Source organism: Passer domesticus, chromosome 4 (assembly GCF_036417665.1).
Source record: "Passer domesticus isolate bPasDom1 chromosome 4, bPasDom1.hap1, whole genome shotgun sequence".
Classification (NCBI taxonomy): domain Eukaryota; kingdom Metazoa; phylum Chordata; class Aves; order Passeriformes; family Passeridae; genus Passer; species Passer domesticus.
In genome coordinates this window covers 75,604,713-75,627,809 of record NC_087477.1, presented here as the reverse complement: position 1 = coordinate 75,627,809, position 23,097 = coordinate 75,604,713, and the positions used below count along the sequence as shown (strand labels likewise).

The 23,097-nt window shown below is 35.9% G+C and overlaps 1 protein-coding gene across 10 annotated transcripts in view; it reads right to left on the bottom strand.

Moving 5' to 3' along the window:
• Positions 1-23,097, bottom strand: part of POLN (DNA polymerase nu) — a 99,026-nt gene that overhangs the window by 15,051 nt on the left and 60,878 nt on the right. For 8 of the 10 annotated variants that reach the window (XR_010361563.1, XM_064418885.1, XM_064418880.1 and 5 more), the window contains 4 exons: positions 19,334-19,416; positions 15,044-15,175; positions 12,128-12,238; positions 8,383-8,461 (listed from right to left, as the gene is read on the bottom strand). Coding sequence is in view for 9 of the 10 variants with exons in the window: in XM_064418885.1 (XP_064274955.1) it covers positions 8,383-8,461; positions 12,128-12,238; positions 15,044-15,175; positions 19,334-19,416 (405 nt within the window). In the remaining variant the exon portion in view is untranslated. The remainder of the gene's footprint in view (positions 1-8,382; positions 8,462-12,127; positions 12,239-15,043; positions 15,176-19,333; positions 19,417-23,097) is intronic. The other 2 variants (XM_064418886.1, XM_064418887.1) reach the window with 2 other exon arrangements.

Below are 23,097 nucleotides of genomic sequence, written 5' to 3'. Positions count from 1 at the left end.
CCTTTGATTTAGAAACTAGTATTTTATTAACTATGTTCTTGCCTGACTAGAAATTAGGCATCACTTTTGATGAGTGCACATATGATTTCCTTTACTGAGAAACATGACTTGCATCTGAGCATGCCAATGGTGTGGAACTAGAAATAGTGCTACAGCCTGACCCTTCAAATGCAGAAATATTTCTGTGACTGCCAGTCTGAACATGGTTTTTGACACCACTTTTTTATGCCCAGACATCTTAAACTATTATGCTGCACTATAGAATTTTAAAAATAAAGTATTTTTAATTTTCTTAACATTACATTGATCATTCCTCCAGTTTCCTATAAAGCAACACAGGGAATAAATTCTCAGGCCTCCAATGGATCCACCCAGCTATTACTACTGTATCATAATCATATTAATGAGTTACATATGCCAAAACTAATTAAACTGTTCTCAATAGATCTTTTCATAATATTCTATTTATGAAGTCATATTGTTAGAGTATATCATTCCATAGTACCAGGCCAGTTGTCTAATAAAAGAACTAATGAGGATTTTGTTTGTTGATGGAAATCAATATATTCCAGGTCTGGACTCCTCTGTTCTAGAGTACAGAATTGCAAGGTTTCCCATGACTATTTCAAACACCTAGAAAGAATTACACTATTGAAGTGACCTCAACAAAACAGCTTATTAGTGAGCAATAGTATTTTCTTTATCATTAAAGGAAACAGCTTTCTGTCTAAACTCAAAGGAAGAGCACTGTGGCATGACATGCTGCAGGCTCCAGGGTAGGAGAGGGGAAAAAAGAAAGACAAGATTGTCATAGCAGTCTTCATCAGAAGGAGGTTTTTAACAGTGACATGCAGAGCTTCAGGATGTTAATCTCTTGTTAATGTGCCAAGAGATGCTCAAACTAATTAAATTCATGCTTTTTCTACAGACAAGGGACTGAGGCTGGTTCTGACCTAGATGTTCTGAACTCACACTTGGCAAACCCCAGCCCTGTGTGGTGGCTTTGTGGCAGTGCCACCTCCCAAAACAGCTATCTGAAGTTAGACACAGATTAACCCCCTGTACATTTTTGTGATGTATTTTTTGCATCACCAGGGCAATTATTGCTGCTGTTAACAACACATCCAAAGCACAACATGGTTTAGCTTTCCAGATTGGTCCGTAGAAAGATAACATCAAATATAAACCACCAACATTTTAGTGGTGGACTTGGCAGTGCCAGGTTAACAGCTGGACTCAATGACCTTAGAGGTGTTTTCCAGCCTGATTCTGTGATTCTCTATTACATTGAAGCTGTCTGATTTACGAATTTGAACAGAAAATAAATTAAAATAAGGTTTAAAACTGGGCAACAGGAAAAGCTTTAAAAAGGAGGGTTTGATCATCATGCATAACATAGCAGGACTCAATGATCTTAAAGGTCTTGTCCAACAAAACAGAGGCTATAATTCTGTAAGGAATCGAGGGCACCTCATTCTGACCAAGAGCCAAGCTGAGAGCCTGGACTAAAGTTTAAGATGGCTCCTGCTGGACACTCCTACATCTTCAGAAAAAAAGTGGTGCAAGACAAGGTCACAGGTCTGATTCTGAACCAGAGCACTCCAGTGTAAAATTTCCACAAGAAATTACATATTTTATTTCTAACTTGAAGATAGTCTGAAAATTAAATCATATTTGAACAAGTGATTTCCTAAAACAAAAAGATTGTCTTTGGAGAAGGAGAGAAGAAGATTAATTATTTGAAATTCATCATAACTTAATGGTTGGAGTAAAAAATTCTAATGAAGAAAAATCTATAATACATCTTGAGAATTTAAAACAATGTTAGTAGTTAAGGATTTGTATAAGAACAATAAAAATATAAACATTGAAGAGTTACTAAAAGTACACCACTTTAAATAGGGCAATAATGATCACTTAGTAGCATAAAAACTTTAAAATACTTGTTTAAAATATTCTCTAAAATACTTTCTAAAATATTTTTAAATATTTCTCATTTGCTATTCTCACAAGGTTTTAATCTTATTTAAAAAAGCACTACGTTTCTGACCAGTGAAATGAAGGTCATACAAAGTATCAGATTTTATATCCCAAATATTAATATCCTTATCTCTCATCCTATGTTCTTCCCCTTTTTTGATATAAGCAAATCAATCAATAAAATAATAATCCAACTAGTGACACCACATTTTTTGTTTTGAATTTGAAACCTATAAATGCCTAATGGGAGACTTCAAAATGGCAGATATGGGAGTACACAGTTAAAAGCTATGTGTAAAAAGTTTAAAAATAAACCCAAAAAGCATAAAAACTGCTAAGTGTTTAGGAAAAAAAAAAGATAAAAACAGTAAGGTATTTTTAAATCAGACAAATGGGGGAATATGGAAAAAAACCAAAACCCAATAACATCATCCATCAAAACCAAATAACAAATGAAAATATGTTTCATGTTTTTTAAATGAAAATAATTTAATCACTTGAAAAATTGACACTTAATAAAACAATATTTAATTAATTCACATGAAAATAATAAAATAATAAAAGAAATAATATTAATAAAATATTTAAATAATATTTAATAAAATAAAAATTATTTTATTACTTAAAAGGTGCGCAATGAAATACTTTGCCAGAAAAAGCTAGAATGGCTGCTCATGTAACAAACACATGGATTTCAAGAACATTTAGAAATGATGACATACAATGATTTTGTGGGAAGACTTAAATCTTACGTTTCAGAACTTAAACTCATCCCCACAAGTAGAGGAAGATGAAAATCTGCAGACAGACAGACTACTCTCTACAAATCTTCCACCTCCCTCCTGGAGCATCTGCTACTGGCCACACTCAGTGATGATGGACCAGATGGAAGCTGGATCCAATTCCTCTTAGAAATATCCACGTTCCCTCTACTGAAACACTAGTTATTTATTTTCTGATACTGCTAACACTACCTGCTGTGCAGTTGTGCCACAGTTTCCCCACAGATTCCAAGGCACAGAATGCCTGTTGTCGTGTAAGTAATGAAGAAGATTATTAGCATATTGTAATATTTTGTAGAATTTTCCCTTTTTAAAAAAATTTTTGAGGCTGCACTTATGTGGATTCCTAATGTTGTAATATTAAAGTTATAGCTTAGGATACATCATGTCTGAATGGATGTTACTTGCATTAACTTTAAGCTATCTCTTTCAGTGTTTTCATGATAAAGACCAAATTATTTTAACATTTTAACCATAAAAATTCAGCCAGCCTGTGAAATGGGTTTTCTCAGCAGCTACATCATGAAGAGTGGGAAACTGAACAGATGGCTAATTAAAGATAATAGAATTTTTGCATGTATCCAAAATATTTGGAAACATACAAATCTAAAAGGTGACCTACAAAAGGGTTTATAAATGAAATATATTTATTTGTGTTGAATGTCTTACATAAAGAAATAGTGAAAAACCTGCTAAATCATGCATGTCCCTTTTGGCTGTGATATTTCAGCATTTTAAATGTACTTGGCTCTTTCTATAAAGAATAAATTAGTCTGATTTGCTCTGGCTCACTGAGCATGAAGTGTTCAGGTAACAGCTCACCATCTTGTGGATACATGCAAAATACTGCTTTGGTTGCTTGAGGAAAGTGATGATTTTTCTAAGTTACAGCTTGCATAGAAATTTAATGTTATTTGGCTACTTTGGGAGGCAAAGAGCTACATATTAGACAACAGCTATGGAGAGTGCAATGTGACCTCAGAAGTTTCCTTCTGCTACAGAAACAAAAGCATTTGTCTGTGAAACAAAAAATCTTATTCTCCTCTCAAGCAGAATCCAAAACTTATCTTTTCCTTGTAGTTCAATTTCTCCAGTATTAGGCTAAGGATAAAAGTTAATCATCTTGCTAGAATTAGTACATTAAGGAAGTTTGGGTACATACTGAGTGGGAATTGTGGGCAGAATACCAGAGCAAAAAGCATTTATTTGAAAATCCTGGTTAGCTGCTAGAGAAGAAAGAGAGAAGAGTAAAAACAGTTCTTTAACTCCTGAAGAAACAAATAAATGGATGTAAGACTTATGTCCAGAATTAAAGATCAACTCACACAGCAGCAACACTAAGAATCTTACTTAATTAATTTGTTTAGAACTATGATGCAATCAGGAAGTTGGGTTTATTAATATGCCCTTTTGTATGAATCTGAAAAATTATAAGCAGTTTATAAAGTAATAATTATTGAATCCCTACACACTTTATAAAAATGCTGCTAGATTCTTGTGTTGTACTAAAACTAAAAGCCACTTTCAAGAAAGGAATAATTTGTGATTTATCACATGACTCGTATCTGAAAAAAATCCAGGTCACATAAAACAATACTTGTTACTGGGACAATAAGAGCTGTTTCTAACTAATTTAGATATCTGTAGAAGTGAGTTGTATGTACAGCTCACCAGCACAGAAAATCATTAGCTTGATTAAGGTGTTCCTTGAGGAAGACATACAGAATTCCAACATCCACTGCTATTGAAAAGCAGCTGGGACCAACCAAGAAAATAAACCCTTTGCTTTTATTTGCTGGTGGTTTCTCCTTTTCAGATTACTCATTTATATTTGGCCTGTGGTTGAACCTGTCTCTTTAACTGGGCTCCAGATATGCTGAGAAGTAAAGCTGTGTTTGTGGCACAGGTCCAGTGCTGAAGGAACAATAATTTCGTGCAAAAGCAGAATTGGTGGAGTCACACTAATTCACTCAGTATTTCTGTAGACTTGTTAAAATTCATGTGCATATTGTTGAGCTACTGAGAAGTCCTTGTAATACCAGGTAGACTTTGGGCAACATCAGTGCTTCTTCAGCTTACAAAATGATAATATGTACAAGCAATGCTACAGGCAGCAATCCACCCACAATTTGCCAGCACCTTTCTTTCTCACCAAGTTTCCATGTGACCCTCACTGCAGTGATGTTTCAAACACAGAAAAGAACTACAACTGTCCATCTGAGTTTATGAAGTTCACCTTTGCACTCTCATCAGTTCCATAAATCTTTCTTTCAGCTGCTACTGTATGCCTTGATCTCATTTCAAAAGTTTTCCTGCTATCATCTGCCTGCAGGAAATATCATGAGGAGGTTCTGTGGATTGCATCAGATGGGTAAAAGCTGGGACTTCAATAATTTATGCTAGCAGCACATTTTCAGTGAGCAACTTGGCCAGGAGCAGCAGAACATCTTAAGAAAGATCTAGGTAATACAGGAGAAGTCTGAAAAATGTTGATTATTTGTCAGCACCACACAAAATGCAGAGATATTAACACTGATGCCAGTAGTCAACCCATACTAATATTAGATCTGTATCATATATATTACATATAATACTATTTTTCCTGATTTCTGTAAAATTGCTTCCAGGTAATTGATTGACTTGTATTGTCAACTGCATAAGCTGCTAGGCTAGTATTTGAATTAGAAGATAAAGAAACATAAAGCGAAAAATGAGATTGTTAGTTGACAGAATTGATCAGTCACAGTGGAATATACTGTTTCATCAAGAACACCTCTTTGATGAAGCATCATGAAAATGTAACTTGATCACCTTTTCCTGACTTCCAAATACAGCATCATATGTGCAAACAAGAACAAAACATCTACTGACTGCTAGTCACACAAAAATGAAGCTTCACACTATTGGGTCAGAGCTTGCTCACTGCTGAACAGCCTCCACACAGGAACAATGAATGCAGTGTTGAGAGTGAAGACTGCAAACATACCTGCAAACTAACACTAAAAACTGTAAGACCTTATTTAGAATTTTTTTTTCCTTATTTCTAAGGTAAAGCAGACAAAATATTGAGCGTTAGCCAAAACTTAGCTGTGCTTAAGAGGATACTGTCTCTCAGGGTAAATGTTCATAACCACTTCTAAAGCATGTAAAAATGATATTTCTCTTTGATATGCTGTTCAAAGTGAAAACCCTGTTTCCAAAATTAGAAATTCTAAAAGGGAAATAAAGATACTTACAGGGGTATGAAGATAGAAGAAAAGATAGTAGTGTGCTATCTTTGGAATGAATATGGTCTGATGGAGTGATAATAGGAGATTGATTATATTTCTCATTTTGGAAGAGCTACTGTACATTCCCACTGTTACAATAGCACCAATTATGTCCACACTTCCTTTCAACAATATTTTTCAAATGGATTTATAAAGAATGTTAGATCCTGACCTGACTGATAAGAAAATCAAGAAACAGACCACTGAAAAAATAACTAACTGAATGTCACCTGGCAGACAAGGAGAAACACAATATTTCAAGTTTCAGTCCAATATTCTTTTGGCAAGATCCTTCCCATGTTTTCAAATGCCACTGTCCAAGCAGGGAAGTTTTCACAGAATTTACAAAGGCATTGATTGTGCTTTGCTGACAAGCCTGGTCTGTAAGTACCTACTAAATATTACAGCAAGGAGCCATTATTGACTACTAAAACACTTTCCTCTAGCAAAGCCATCCAGTTGTTAATGGCTGGCAGAAGTTCAAAACCCCTGTTTAATACAGTCTATCCTTTTTAAATGCCCTGGCAGTGTTGGTCTTTCCCAGTTGTGACATTTATGATAGGAACAAGCAGGATAGGCAGTGATATTTTTCTGTTATCTGGTGTAGCCATTCCCCTATGCTTTCACAACACCAGGAATTTCAACATGTACAGCTGCAATACTTCCCCATGTCTGTTTCCTCCTTAGCCATTTGGTGACATTACTTCTTTAAAATAAGTAATTTTAAGAAAGAAAAACCCAAATAAAATTTTCTGTTGAGAGAAAAAAACGTTCACAAGCTTAATAAGACATGACATTAGTAGCAAAAAACTTTGGCTTTCTCAGAATTACAACACACAGGCAGTTGCTGAACCTAAAGATCCATGTGCCAGGCAGGAACTACAGAATGTAGTATGTTCTTTGCCCTTGCACCACCTCCACTTGCCTCCTCCACTAAAAGCTGTTGGCTGCTCCTCTATCACTCATCTAACTCAATTATGCCTGCTACTGCTACAGAAATTTTCATCTATGCCACAGCTGACAGATTCTGGGCTCTTCATTCAACTCAGGTAGCAAAATGAATTATAATCAGTGCAGACAATCTGCCTGAAAGTGTACAATGCAGTATGTGATAGTGCATCATCCAACATTTAATACACAAATGTATCATTGCCTGAGTGCAGGCAGGATCCCCACCAAAGAACAATTTCCCTTTTCAGATTTGTACTAGTCGGTCACTTTATTTTTTTTTTAACAGTTCAATGGTATTTTGCTTAAAAAGTTGCAAGAACATTTAAGAGCCACTCAGAAGTTGTTTTATTTTTAGCACAGGAATGAGTCCGACTACTTTGACTTCAACAAATTGAACTTTTATTTGTAATTAGAAATTGTATTTTCAAACCTTGATCAGATAAGACAACACTGCTGTGTGTAAATGATACACACACTAACACACAGAGATTACTTGTAGGATTAGATAATACCCATAATTGCCAAGTACATTCAGAAGGACAAACCCTATATTTTTGTACTGAGCTACACACCCACAGAAGTCCTCAATGCATGATTGCTACAGCTAAATTGTTATCATCCTTTCTAGATGACAACAGAAACATTGATGTTCTGCCCTACTTGCACCACTCTGCTTTTGTCTGAACTTCTGCACCAATTCCTGCTCTACAGGATTGTTTGCTACACAATCTTTGCATTACCAAAGATGAGAAACCACTTATTTTGGGTTTTTTTCTACATGTTTGACTTCAAAGTCTCTTTCTATTGCAGCAAATAATAATGTTCAGTGGCTGTCTGGACCAGCTTCTCCACAGGAAAAGTACACTTCATTATTTCTGCTACTGGCATAAAATTCTTTGAGGACATTCTGTGATCTCCCACCCAACTCTGAGCAGTCACAACAGAAGAGAATCATGATGACCACGCTTTTCTTTAAAGAAAAGCCATCTATACAAGAATGAAAAAATGTTCATTTATTTTGCTTGAGCACTGGTTTCCTGATTCCTGTTTTTTTTCCCAGGCCATTGAATGTTCAATTCCCACTGTACAATACACTCAAATAAAGGAAGGATATGATCAGTGGGCTTGATTTCAAAGGTGCAGAACTACCACTGAATTAGATCTGACTGAGCTGAAATGACCCTGGGGCACTTCAACACCTTGGGATGCATTTACAGATCCAACCATTTAAGCACAAAGATATAACTTTGAATGTATAAAACCATTCCACATGCCCTTGCTTGTTAAAAGACTCAGAGGTACACATGGTAGTTCTAGAGCTGCTTAAAATTACAGAAACACATTCATTTCAACTAATTTTGTTTTGAAACCAAGCAGTTTTGCAGTCATTCATTACTAACCTGGCTGTTAAAGTTGGAGAAATGACAACAGAGGCAAAAATCTTCACCATAGCCATTTTACAAAGATCAGCTGCAGAGCCTATGAAAGAAAGTGATCTGGTTTTAATTTAAAGCAAAAACAAAATGTTCTTCTTGGAACTATGGCATAGGGACAAAAAATATCAGAAGATTCTGAATTATAAGAATTTTTAAAACTAGCAGATCCAATGAATGTAATATGTGAATCATTATAAGATTAATAAACAACAGAGGAAGTAATTACATGTTAATTAAAACTAGAAAATAACAATATGAAATCATGTGTTAATTAAAGGTGAATTTGTCATTCACGATTGTTATTATATGTTGAAAATTTGCTTTCTATAAAATGGTATGAAATTATCTATCTCTAAGCTTTAATTAAAATTTATCTATCAATCAATTAAAGTTTAATGTCACAAAAGGTCAGAACATTGTTTCAGTGCTGCATTTCAATTTGAAGCCTTAATTTTACACTTTTTCATATTTCCATGTATATGTAAAGCATATTCATTACATTACAGTGTTAAGAGCAGTGGTGCATAAAACAGTGTCATGGCACAGAATAAATGACACATTTCTGGTCATCAAGAGGCAGAATAATTCTCCAGGCCTGCAGTTTGGTGAAGGGCTTTGTTCTGATCCAAACATTTTACACAAAAGATTTATCTGATAAAATATAGAAACAATCCTTTGAGTAAAGAGTGGAAGCCATAATTGTCCTTGTCCCATTAAACATCCTAAATGTCCTAGATCATGGTCATTTTTACAACCCTTTAACTCAATGAATTCTGCATTTTTTATTCCAAATGATTCAACTTTCAGAATAGGGGCAGAGAACAGCCAAGTGACAAGGGTACTCTGCAGAGGTAATCAGAGAATTGCAGAAATCTCCAATTTGAAGAAACCCATAGAGATCATCAAGTCCAACCCCCCAACTCCCTGCTCCCTTCAGGACTCTAAATCTGAACCATATGACTGAGAGCATTGTCCAAACACTCCTTGAACTCTGCCAGGCCTGGGGCTGTGAGCACTGCCCTGCAGAGCCTGTTCCAGTGCCCAGCCACCCTCTGGGTGAAGAGCCTTTTCTCAGTATCCAACCTAAACTCCCAGACACAGCTTCATGCCATTCCCTGTAGTGACAGGCCCTACAGCTGTCACTGGAGAAAGGAGCTCAGCACCTTCCCCTCCACTGCCTCCTTTGAGGAACCTGCAGATCGTGATGAGGTCACTCCACAGCCTCCTCTTCTCCAGGCTGAACAACAGAAGGGACCTCAGCTGCTCCTTGTCAGTCTTGTCCTCAACACCTTTCACTCCCTTGGTGACTCTCCTCTGGACACACTCTGACAGTTTGATGTCCTTCCTCTGTTGAGGCACCCCAAGGAGCCACACCAGGGCAGAGCAGAGTGGGACAGTGACAGCCCAGCGAGGCTGTGCCTGATGTCCCCCAGGATACAGTGGGCCTTTTGGCTAAGGAAGAATATCTAAGAGAACAAGGACAAAGGCTTAACATCTCTTCTTTCTCCACAGTCATCTGTGACAAACTGCCCCTCTGGATCCCCTGCAGGGACTCTGCTTTGCTCATTAACTGTACCCAGTGCAGACCCTCAGCTGATGACCGAGATGCCGATGTCTGACTGTGGCTTTAGCTTCCAACACCTGTCTTGTTTCCCTCTTCAAATGATGTGGCAAATTACTCAACACATTACAAAAAGGGACAACTGATATAAAAAGTAAGAAAGGCTGCTGGAGCAAAGGTAAGGTAAATATCTTCTTAGTGATTGTGAGAATAAAACTATATTGAGCATTTAGGCCATCACAAAAGATATGTTCTAGATACATTACTTATGAAACGTTGTAGAGGAATAAAATTTGAAAGGCTTCTCAAAATATTTTTATTGAAATATGGTTTTTAGAGGTATCCTATTTTAAAAGAATATAATTTTCCTTTAAAAAAAGAAAATAATTATAAATAAATAAAGATAAAACACACTGTTTGCTCTATGGTAATAGGTACAACTGAAAAATAACTGAAGAATAATATGCTGTACATTGGTGAAAACTATTGCACTGGGAAACACTAAAGAAAGAAAAAAAACACTATGAAAGAAGTGTGAGAAACCCAACTGTAATAATTCAAAGCTGCAATTCTACATTCCTCTCAATAATGTCATGCATCTGAAACGTTCTGCTATCAGTTGCTGCTACCATAATCAAAATGTAAATTATTTAAATTAATTAGACTATTAGGTATAACTATAAAACACATACTAAATGCAGTTTGGTATCCTAAATGTGATAAAAAGTTTTTCATTTTGAAAGTTTTTATAGACTTCAAATATTATCTTATAACTGAAATCTTAAAATTAAACATTATGGTAGTCTAGAATGAATTTTTTAAATAAAATTTGGGAATAGTGAATACTCTAGTTTTTAATTCTTGCTTCACCACACCTCCTAATATTACATTTTGAGTAACAATTACATTATTTTTCATCAGATTTGTCCTCCAGTATCACTTGAACTGACAGTGCAATCTGACAATCTTATTGTAGGTACAGAGAAGTGAGTGCTCCATAGACAGTCCTGTGACAGCCCTGCTCCAGCCCTTGGGACAGATGGACACAGCAAATGCTGCTCCGAGGGCTGTGTCCCTTTATCAGTGCTACACTGTGTGCTCTGCAGGACTCAGAGTGAGAATTAAAATTAGAATTCTAGGCCTGTAGGTATCTTTGCAGAGACAGTACTTAAAGACTGTCAAACATGACATAAATACTTAAGTCATTTTAAAAATGAAACATTAAAATGAATAATGTTTGGAGAGGAAAGTGATACTTTCAAAAGGAAAATTCAAATAACTTTAGAAGGAGCATGCCATCACCATGTCTAGAGAGCACTTTTTCCTTGCCTGTAAATTGTACACCTCCAGGATAACTTAAGGAAAACCCTGTCAGCATCATCCAATCAAAAAAATAATTAATCTAAGGGACATCAAGGTAGGAGGGATCTCAGTTTTGGGCTGACAGTTCAGTTTGGGTCGCTAAATTCTGTATTTAAGTGATTTAAACAGAGTATGTTATTGCATCAGATTAACTAACACATGAGCACAGAAATGCTGACTTTTATATTTCAAATCTATATGTTAAATATTTTTTCTATGGAAAAAACCCACCATTTTTCATACCCTCCACAGAATTAAGTTTGAAGTTTCTGCAAAGAATGAGATGGATTTCAAAACAAATAATAACAATGCTCAATTATTGTAACATTCTGTATTTCTGAAACTAAAGCTACCTGGCAAAATAAAAGCTGGAATCTGTAAGAAATCAAAGACAGAATCACAGAAACCCTTCTGGAGTAAAAGATTATAAGAGCCAGAAAGGAAAGTGTTCAATGCATCTGAAGAACAGAATTCTAAATATTCTCTCTATACACAGTTTGCATCAATACCTACATTTAACTATCACAGAGCACTGTAGAGTATTAGAACATTTATACTGTTGCTATTATTAATATAATCATTATTATTATTATATTATTCTGTTTACTAGCAATTTCAAGGTAGATGGAATATATAATTTTAACTTCTTTTTCATAGGAAAACTCATCCCTACTCTAGTAGACTACTGTAATATTTATTCTTCTGAGATAATCAGTTGTTGCCCAATAAAGCCAAGCAGGGACAGAGACAGGTGGTGGACAGGAAGGTAGGGAGGCAGATCTTTACCTTGAACAACAAAATTTACAGCCTGCCTCTCTGCTTGAGTGCGCAGCTTGTAATCCTGTGCGTTGATATTGGCCAGTGGCCTTTTGCGTCCCATGATGGAAACCACGTAACCTTGCAGGATTTAAACAAAAATTTCTGTTATGTGATACAGAGTCATTGAAATTAAATTTCAAAAATTCTTTTTGAGGACAATACAGATATTTGTAATTATGTGCTGCCTAAGTCAATTTAATATTTTGTTCACTGAATATACTCAGGGTTTATTTAAAATGTCAACATTTATTGTATTTTTGGTTTAAGTATTATTTAATTCAGAGAATTAGTACATGTTATACAAGGAAAACTTTAGTTCTTTAAGGCTGTTAAATTTTTATTAGGCATGTCTACTGATAAACCTGGCAAACTCTCTCTGTGGGAGATGAAACTATAAATACCTAGCAGAATTAGCTATCTATTAGCAGCCATAATTAGAGCTTTGCACACAATTAATAGTTTACTTGGGAATAGTAAAGAAAAATCAATTTGTAGAGTAATTAAATCAGTAATGAATATTTCCCAAAAATATAAAATAGGGTTTTTTGGGCAAAAAAAGTTATATTTTTTTTTCCATTTTCTTTATGTAGTGTTTCTGTGTTCCTTTCACAGCCAAACTGCCTAGTGTGGTGGGAATTTTTAGTTTAAAAGAAACATAAAAACACTGTTAAAGCTTTATGTTAGGCCCAATGACGTGTTTTCCTAAAAAAACCCTATTTGGAGGGCAAGTGAGAGGAGTTGAGATAGGAAAAGAAATGTGAGGTTCCTCTTGTCAAAATAACACACACAAAACCTAGCTTATCTTCAAAAATAAACTTCTATTCTTATTTTAAGAAAAATAAAAAATCATCCATGTTAAAAATACATATTGAAAAAAATTTTCTTTATATTTCTGATCACCTTGACTACCCAGGAGTTATCGTTAGATACCATGGAAATTCAGACTGACATAGTTTCATCTCCTCTGCTGTGCAAGCACAAGTGGTGAGGAGACCTCTTCAAACAAAAAGTTATCACCTTATTATGGACAACACATACCCAAGCTTGTGTGCAAAGGATTAACTAATTCAGTTTTCTGTGAAGTAGTGCATTTCCAGGAGCACTTTTGATACCAAAAGGACCTGTTTTGAAACAAGAAATTGAACTATCTGGAAGTTAGGGTATTCTCTGGCAAATTAGTCTCCCCAGTTTAACTAACATTTTCCATGATGAACAGTATTTAAAGATGGAATTCTTGAAACATTGTATTCTTAGTTAAAATCAGATGTGCTGCAATATCCTGATTGCTGTGAGGTGTGACTCCTCAGAGAAGGTGCCTGGTGTCAATGATTAACCTGCAAATGCATGCCTGAATGAGGCCTTAATGTGGTCTTTTCAATGTGTCAATAATTTCATAAAAACAACAGCAGTATAGTGATATATACACTAACAAATATCTTCCTCATAATATAATTATTTATATGCTTTTCATGTCCACATGGAGTATCAGACATTCATAACACTTAAAAAATATTTGTCAGGGGGTGCTGCTCACCTTTGAACTTCAGATAAGTTAAAAAAAATTACCTTCTAATGAGCTCAATAGGTTGGAATGCATTTGTTGAAAAGTTAGAATCCAAGGTGGATTAACAAGAAAAATATTAAATAATATTGATCTGCTGCAGATTTCTAAAGCTTGTACAACCTGATCAGATTGCTCTTCTACTATTAATGGTTAAAAATGGTTGATAGGCAGAAGTGTAAGAAGCAGTAAGAAGTAATTAGACAAGGGTGCTTTGATGACTTTAGAGCATTAGGCATGACATTCCTGTCTAGTGAACCCATAAAGCAGATTCTCTTGCACAGAAATCTGTCCATTGAAATTCATTCACTTTAAAGAAAAGAATGCTGAGTTATTTAAAATATATCATTAATATATAATAAATGTAAAATATTTTACTAGGTATGTTATGTTTGGCTTAATTACAGCTAAAAATGGATGTTTAGTAGCTTCACTTTTCTTGAGCAATATAAATAAACAAAGGAATGCAAATGTATGACACAATGACAGCTCATACTTCCAGTAGATTTTTAGGGCTACAAACTACAAAAAATGAATACTACCAATTTTCATGACTAGACGTGAATTATATGTTTCTGTCATGACACTCACCCATACAGTGATGGGTAATATTATATTGCAAATTTACTATTTATTTCTAAAAAATGTCTTAGTACTGCATGCCCTATTAAGAAACAAAAGAACTCAATTTTGACAGTTCTGCTAATTAGCTTTTAAAAGACAATATTTCAAGCAGCTATGTTTTCTCTTCTCAAATTACTGCACTCCTAGGATTCACTAAATATAAATGAATATGTAGACTAAAAACAAATTTGGTGCAAGAAGAGTTTGCAGCTGCTGGCTCCAGAAGCACTCTGCACACATCTGTCACTACAGCTACCACCTGAACTTCAAGAACATAAATTCTGATTGATGCAAAGAAAAAATAAATTTAAAAAAAACTGGCTGTGTAAATTGACTGAACTTCCACGGTCCAGCAGCCATGTACCCAATTTATTAGGGAGAAAATTCCTTGGGCTTTTTTTCTGTTGGAGTACATTATATGTCAAAATGATGCAGTGTAACTTGACATTAAGTGGGGTTCATTCTGAGAACAGATGTCTTATTCTGTTAGTATCTTTCTGAGAAAAGGCAGACTAAACCAGCTCCTTTTAGGGCTAAAAAAGAAAAAAAATCCCAAACCTGATTCACCAAGAAAGGATATTCCTTTCTTTTTTTGTTGTTGTCCTGTAACTGTCTGAATTTGGGTATCAAATCTTTGTCTTCACCACTGTCACACAGTGCAGATCAGTAAACAAAATATGGTCACAGATTTGGATTACCTTTATTCCGGCACTGCTCAATGGTTTTCTTTGTAAATTCATGTACTTTCTTGTATTTTTGCATAAAACTCTCTATAAACTGACTGGCTTGAACAGGAGTAATTCCCAAGCAGTCAGCGAGACGTTCTTTACCTGGTGGTACAGAAATTATCTCTATTATGCAATAAAGCAGAACAGAAAACCACTGCATACAATAGCACTGTTTTCATGCACAATTAGTGGAATTAGTTACTTTACTTGCCTCTATGAAAGAGGATGGATCTGATACACTAAAATCATATTGCAGCAAAATAAATGTTTAACCCTGAGCTTGAAGGTTTTACTGAAGTTACTGGATTAAGTATATAATTAGTAAGAAGTATATAAGAAGTATGCAATTAAGAAACTCCTAGTTATAATTTATACCTATAATATGGTTGAAATCTCTTTTGTTCACAGAAAAATGCTGTTGCTTTAAGTATCATTTTACTAGTTCAGTGTTGCAATCTCCAAACTTTGAAGAGCAGATTAAGATTTAAAATTAACTTTTAACAAACGCAAATATAATGAAGATCTAAAAAAGGATGGAGGTGTTTGAGTTTAGCTAGAAGCTTTAGAATTCAGCCTGAATTTAGAAAGGATGTTTGGAGTCTGGGTCTCACATATTTCAGACAGTCTTAGGTTCCTCAATGCCATTAGAAATTGGGGTCCAAGTTTCGAGATAAAAAGGTTGGAAAAAGCAAGAAAAATGGAAAAATAAAAAAACAGCAAAAGTGTTCCAATAGAGGGAAAAAGGAATAATAGCTTTTGGACAGGATATAGGTGCACAATATCAGTTATGCTGGATCTAAGAGCATTTATAAGAAAATGTGGAAAAAAACTTGAAGATATTCTAGAGTGTTCAAATATAAACTAAGAGCTACAGTTTAAACCCACTTATAAATCAAACAGTTCCAATAAAAATAAAACATACATCAACAGTAGTCATATGAAGTTTGAAAGACAGATATATTTATGTCAGCTGCACAGCAACACAGAACCAGCACTGTCTGCAAAGAACATAAGCTGAGAGGAGACATCTCAAGGCACCAAAGGCACAGAATAGTCACTGTCACGGTAAGATTGTCAAGAGAAATTGTCTAGCACTTTAAAAAGAGAGAGGATTTCAGCCATCTAAATGCCATCACTGTCAGGCTGATGTGCATTTCAGAACAATTCTTGTAGCATTTTGTTCTCAGTCACGCCAGGATCTGCACTGAGCTGCAAGAACACCAGTCTGGACAAGGTGCTAGAGGGAGAAATTCACACAGACATCCAGGATGACATTTGCTGAGCTATTATAGATCTGTACTCTTTTTTTTTTGACATCTAATTAATTTGGGTTTTCTTCCTGGGTCAGCAAATGAAAAATCTATTTGATAAAGCACACGTTGCTAACAGCTAGGAGACTACTGTAGCTTCCTTAGAGAAATGTAACATCTAAGTTTGTCCATGTCATCCATTTAAAGAACTATTACTATACAGAACAATTGCATAAAATACTAGGAAAATTAAAGCACAATATTAGCAAGGACGTCTGAAAGTTCCCAGGGAAATGCAGCTCCCTGGAATCAAAAAGAGGGGAATGAACAGCCATGTAATTGTGTCAGATTATGCTCCACAGTGCAGAAGCACAGGCCATGCCAGGCAAAGCCCAGGAGTGGACTAAACCTTCTCTGAGCACTCTTCTTAATTGTTGTGTGCCAGGGTAATTATCAGCAGCAGCCTATGAGTTTCAGTGTTCTCCATTCTTCACTATCATCTTTCAAAAATGAAAGTAACATTAACAAACACTGATAGCCTCTGTGTCAGTGCAGGGCTTGAACATACTGCCATTGAACAGAAGGAATTCCTTATTTTACAGATGTTTAAGTTGCCTGTGTTTTAGATCTACAAGATTAATAAGGGAGAAGCAGGTGAATTGAACTGTTCCAAACAACCAAAAATCATAGGACATTATAGAATGTCCTGAGCAGGAAGGGACCCACAAGGATCAATTCCTGGCCCTGCACAGGACACCCCAAAAGTCACACCATGTGCCTGAGAGTGTTGTCCAAATGCTTCTTGAACTCAGGCTTAGGGCTGGGACCACTGCCCTGGAGAGCCTATTCTAGGGCCCAACCACCCCTCTGGGTGAAAACTTTTTCCTAATAACCAATCTTCTTTTTCCTCTCTTATCCTTCAGAACTAAAGAAAAGACCTTGAAAGCATGAACCCAGTGTAACCTAAGAAAACAGAACATACAAACTACAAAACAAAAAGAAAATAAAAAGATTACTATTTACTACATGAAAGGTTTTTATTAGCTCCTGTAAGCATAATACAGGCAAGCTCCCCAGGGAGTGTTTTTGTAGTTTTCAATCCAAATCAATACTCCAAAAGAGGTATTATTCACACTCTTCAGTTGTATAAAAATGTCTCATTTATGAAAAGCGAGCTGTCTTTTGAAGGGAGACAAACTGTGGGTGGAATTCAGTCCATCAATTTCAGGTATCTAACAATTACTTTTTGTCAACCCAGTTTCCATCTAACTGGTTTAATGATATCATTTCATGTCTTAATTAGGATCTGATCACACTTCTAATGAACTGGAAACTTCTATTATCTTTAAGATGCTTCAACTGCCCTTGTTTGAGAGAGGGACACAAAGCAAACAAGTAAATGGAGACATTTACAGCAAGCACTGCTGCACTGAAATCTTTAATGCCTGGTTCAGAGCAAGTGAGGGAGTGCCAATACTGTGCTTAAATGTAAACATTAAAGTTCTCCATAGATTTTAGACAGACACAGGCTCCACTGAGCCCCAGGAACTGAGGCATTCTGTCTCTGTACAGAACTACAGGGCATTAAGCTGGTGGTGATTCTTCTGACTACATCTGATATCTGCCTGTTCCACCCACAGCAAAGGGAAGAGATAGGAAATGTGTCCATTTGCATGGACCAAGGGGCAGGGGTCATAATGCTGGCATTCTGTAAAATAACCCAGTGACGAAACCATTCAGGTGGGAAATGGAAGATTTGATTCCAGTCACAGCACAGACATGTCTAAATTCACAGTGTAGGGTACTAGTACTGGGCTTTTTTAACATCAATTTTAAACACAGAGGTTTAAATTGCAATACAGCTTAATGTAAAAATGCATTTATGTTTAGGGGGGTGTGTGTATATATATATGCACACACATATGCATACACACACACACACACACCCCCCTAAACATAAAATAGATATTCAGGAGAACTGAATTTGATGCATTTCTTCCCAACTGAATACCATAAATGATAAATGGGATACCCTGGCTGATTCTGCCTTTGGTTCAAGGACTTAGTGCAAAAGATGACTTCACATTCACAACCAGAAACACAAGATGTAGCTTTAAGTGTTTCCAAGTTACATAAAACTTGCAGCCCAGGGCTCTCATTTTCTAAATGGCTTTTTCAAGAACTCATCCTCTGTAGGGAAAGTTAGTCAGCTGCTCACTGAAACCAATTCACAAGAGTTTCTAAGCTGATGATATGCATGCATCTATCTCCCTAGAAAGGTAACTCTAGGCATGTATGAAGCATAAGGAGTGTGGGGCATCATTTAGAAATAGCAGGCAGTTTTGGAAAGGGTGAAGAACATCTTGACTTATCAAGGACCTGGTCAGGACTTAGGCAGAATGGTAACAGCGGATTTTTGCAAGTTTTCAGCAGTTGTGAAGAAATGGCAGCAAACATTAAGATTCAAAGAAAGGGAACACTTTTACACTGTGAGGGTGAGTGAGCACTGGCACAGGTTGCCCAGGGAGGCTGTGGAGCCTTGAAGAGCCCCTTCTCCTGCCCAGAAAACATTGAAAATCTGGACACAGGCCTGGGCAAACAGCCCTGCTTGAACAGGGGGCTGGATCTGATGACCTCCAGAGGTCCCTTCCAATCTCTGCCATTCTCTGATTTTATAAATGTGATTTAAAACAATATTGGAGTTTTTAAAATTTCATTGCAGTTATTCTCATCTCTGTATATATACTGAGAGAATACAAAGTCCACTCAAAATTAGATATATGGTTCAGTAAATAAATACAAAATCAGACAATCTTTGTATATGACAATGAAATTACATTAATTTCATAATTTTTATACTGAGTAGATAATTAATTTAATAATACTGGATAAAAATATAAATGCAATACTCTGACAAGCCTTTACTCACCTTTAGAAATTCAGTCTACTTATATAAATTATAAATAAAGTATAAACTTACAGTGGCTGGGTTTTTTCTAAAAAGGCCTACCTGCTCCATAAACCACAGAGTAAACAATACGCTTTGCTTGCTCTCTATCAGCATGTTTCACTTGCTCAATTGGAATCCCTTTCCTAAACAAACAAACAAAAAAAAATCACACATTTTCAGTTAAAGTAAGTTGTTATCCCCACAGAAAACTTATTTAAAGTCAATAATAATTTAATAACATTAAATTGTAAGATATAAATAGATGTACTTAAGGGCTTTTGTTGTCAGCCAGGAATGCACAATGTATTTACAAATTTTCATACTGATAGTCCATAGTAAATTAAATTATTTATTTTAATTTTAATCTTCCTCTTTCCTTTTCAATTAAATTCTTGGTTAGGAAAAATTCTACTACTATATTACTAGTTTTTCAGATTGAGGAGGATTTAACAGTGGCTCATTAGAAAAATGAATTATTTCCAGCAGCAGCATTTCTTTAAGATGTGAGGGTCTAGAGACTCAAAGCAGAAGTCCGACCTAAAGCTTGTTTAAATAAAACTATTATCAGGGCTTTACTAACAGAAATATCCAACCTTTTTTGAAGAAATGACTGATAGAAGCAGGCACTGCTTGCTCCATACAGAGCTCCACAATAGCAAGGTTCCATAAAACAGCAGCAGTGGCTGATTCTGAACTCAAGAGTGTATCCAGATTATTCCCAGACAAGTGTCCTCCTTCCCAGTTCCCATTCTCTCACAACTGACATAAAACAGTCCTACAAAAAATGCTAATGGATTTAGCAATGTGAAAACTGAAAAACTATGACTCTGCAATCATCAAGTATGTGCCACCTATAGCTTTCCTTATCAAAATGCAGCTCCAGAAAGAATACTGAAATTATTAATAACTGAAAGCACTGAAGAATATTGATAATTTGGTTAAAATGGAAGGGTGTTCGGGAAAATCATACACTCACTCTCTGAAAAGAAGTACCTACAAAAATTGTATTTGAAACACAGAGATTAATTGCTATCAGAGATACTTGATGATATCTGTATCATTTGGGAAAAAGTCTCCCCATGAGACTGCCAATTTTTTTCATGAGTCTGGTTGCATTTTTAAAACCAAAGTTTTCTACGGTTTGCTACAAAAAAATTTTTTTGTCATGAAAGATGATTTGTTGTGAAAGTTTCAGCTGAGGAGCTTTTAGAAAATGGTGTATTTCTCTGAATCTTCTTCAAGTAAAGTCTTTCACCACTATTAAGATAGAAACTTCTAGAAAATCAGCAGAGCCACAGATTTTGCTTGCATACCTCATACACTGATTTTAGCCAAGCCTATGCTCAGTGCTGGTATAATTAGGCATTCTGAATGACAAACAGGCAGACAGTGGATGAAATCAGATTTAAGCAAGTCTACAGCACTATAGACTTTTGAAGAGGAAAAATAAAACTGAATATAATTTCCAGCCTTCATTGGACAAAAAGTCTTTGGTTTTGCAGAAGGTGACATTGTTCCTTTGAATGCTACTAGCTGCTCAAAGATGAAACAAAACTTTTCACTGCTCAGTTTAGTTGGGAAACAAGAGTAATTTAATAAAGTTTCCACCTGTAATGAAGACTGTTCCCACTTAATCATTCTGCTAGTTTGAGACTCTTACAATTTACTTTCTTAGCTGTGGCAGGTCAAAAGTTCATGAATCTTTTGAACACAATAGGTTGAGATTCCCAGTTGTACCTGAATACAAGGACAAAGTGGCAATAGGAGCTAATAAGTGCAGAATTAGGAAACTAGACATCATTAAGGATTTCCTGAAACAATCTCCAGTAGAAAGACTGCAGGAATTTCCTGAAGAACCTGGCAGAGAACTACACAGACACTTGAGAAAGCGTAGATCCCAAGGGAAAATAGAATCTGGTGAGAGCAAATATCACCTGAGGACCTTCTGACACACAGCACTAAGACTGGGGAATGCTGAAACTGGAGAAACCCTAGAAAATGTAACACTGTTTTCCTAATACTGTATAATTTGAACTAGAGGGTTGGACAAGGCAAGAAATGGGAGAACAGCAGCAGAATTTACTTGCAGATCTACTGAAGTCAGAGACTGGAGACAACTGGGGGGCAGTGGGTACATCAGCTGCTCAGTTCTCTGGAAAAGAAGGACTACAACAGAAAGGACACAGTGGGTAAGAATTGTGGAGACCTGTAGGGGAACATAGATATTCACCAGACCATGGTACTGAGGGAGACACAAGGCGAGACTAGCTGGGAGGGACAGGTGGTTCTAGACAAGTTTTAGCAGTGAAAGAAGTCACCAGAACTGGATTGTGTGCACAATTAAAACTGCTTCTAGAACTTTGATTATGATTTTGCATTATCCAAACTTCAGCTTGAAGGACTGACTGGAAAAAACAGAAATAGTCTCATTGCTGTAATGATGACTGGCAGTGTCAGCATTCACAATAAAACTTTGCCTAACACAGTTATTGGTGCAGATGTACACGCATCATGTAATCATGGCAATCCAACAGTCACTTAGCATTTCCTGATCTGGTTAGTCATGAAACACATGGAAAAAATTTAAAAATTCAGGGCTTTATCTCAAATATTTCCTTCAAAATAATGTTACCACCAAACTGGTCACTCAACACCTCCAAGCATGCCAGTGAGAAATGTGAGCACTGGACAGAGAGGCATTACATCTACCACTCTGAGTATTTGCAAATTTATGTACCACATAAAAGAATACATAATTATAAGGTATGAAATTGCCATATAAATCAAAACTGCTTGAGCAAACAGAAGTCATTAATCATAACTATTAATTTTTTTCCTAATAAATGCTTTTGTTCTGTTTGTATTGACAATTATTGGCTTCTACTAGAGTGTTTGATTCCTTCTGTAATTCAGAGAGGCATTCCTGCAGTTTGAGGCAAAGGCTGTTTATTCTTTTGAACAATAAAATTAAAGGGGAGGTGTGCAGTTTCTCAGAACTGCAGCAGCCATGTTAGAAATCCCCAGTGGGCTTTCTGCTTTATCCTGTTTCCTTTACAAACTAATTTAGGTTTGTGATAATTGATTTGTTTTAATGGGTACTGTGAGAACCCATTTCATGATAAAACCTTTATTTTGCCTTTGGACACATCATGGAACAGCCATGATATTGATAAAAAGACATTGTGAGCTGCTTACTTGCATAAGAAGTTTTTAGTAAGCCATCCAGGGCATGAAATACTCAGTGCTGAAGTGTGATATATGTAAGATAGATCTTTAGTGGAAATACAGTTTTTTTAAAATAGATTTGAATCTGAAAAAGGAAGGTGAATGGTTATAAAGTAGTCTTAGCTGCTGGGCAGTGACACTGAGCTGTGAGTCTAGCTCACCCAGCACTCTCTGTATAGCTGGACAAAGAAGAAGACTGTTAATGCAATGTTATAGAAATTGATACAGAAAAAAGCTTAGGAGGGAAAATAATTTGTTGTGATTTTGTTGTAGAAACAGAAAAATTCCTGAAGGCCTGCAGGAAATGAATATGCAGTTACTAGTTCTAGCATGAAACATGTATTTTCTATTTTATTGCATCCTTCTCATTACTCCCTCTCAAATATGCTGGGAACAGTTCAAGTTCATAATCAGTATTTTTTCACCATCTTCAAATCTCCAGATGTGCAGTATTTCATCTTCCACATTCCTGTCCTTGCCTGCATACTTGTCTCAGGCTATTTCCACATCTCTGATTTGTTTGTCCTTTACTTTTTTTAGCACTAATTCGCAAGTACTTTGCCTTATAGTGCTTTATTTGACAGACATCTCTTAGGCAG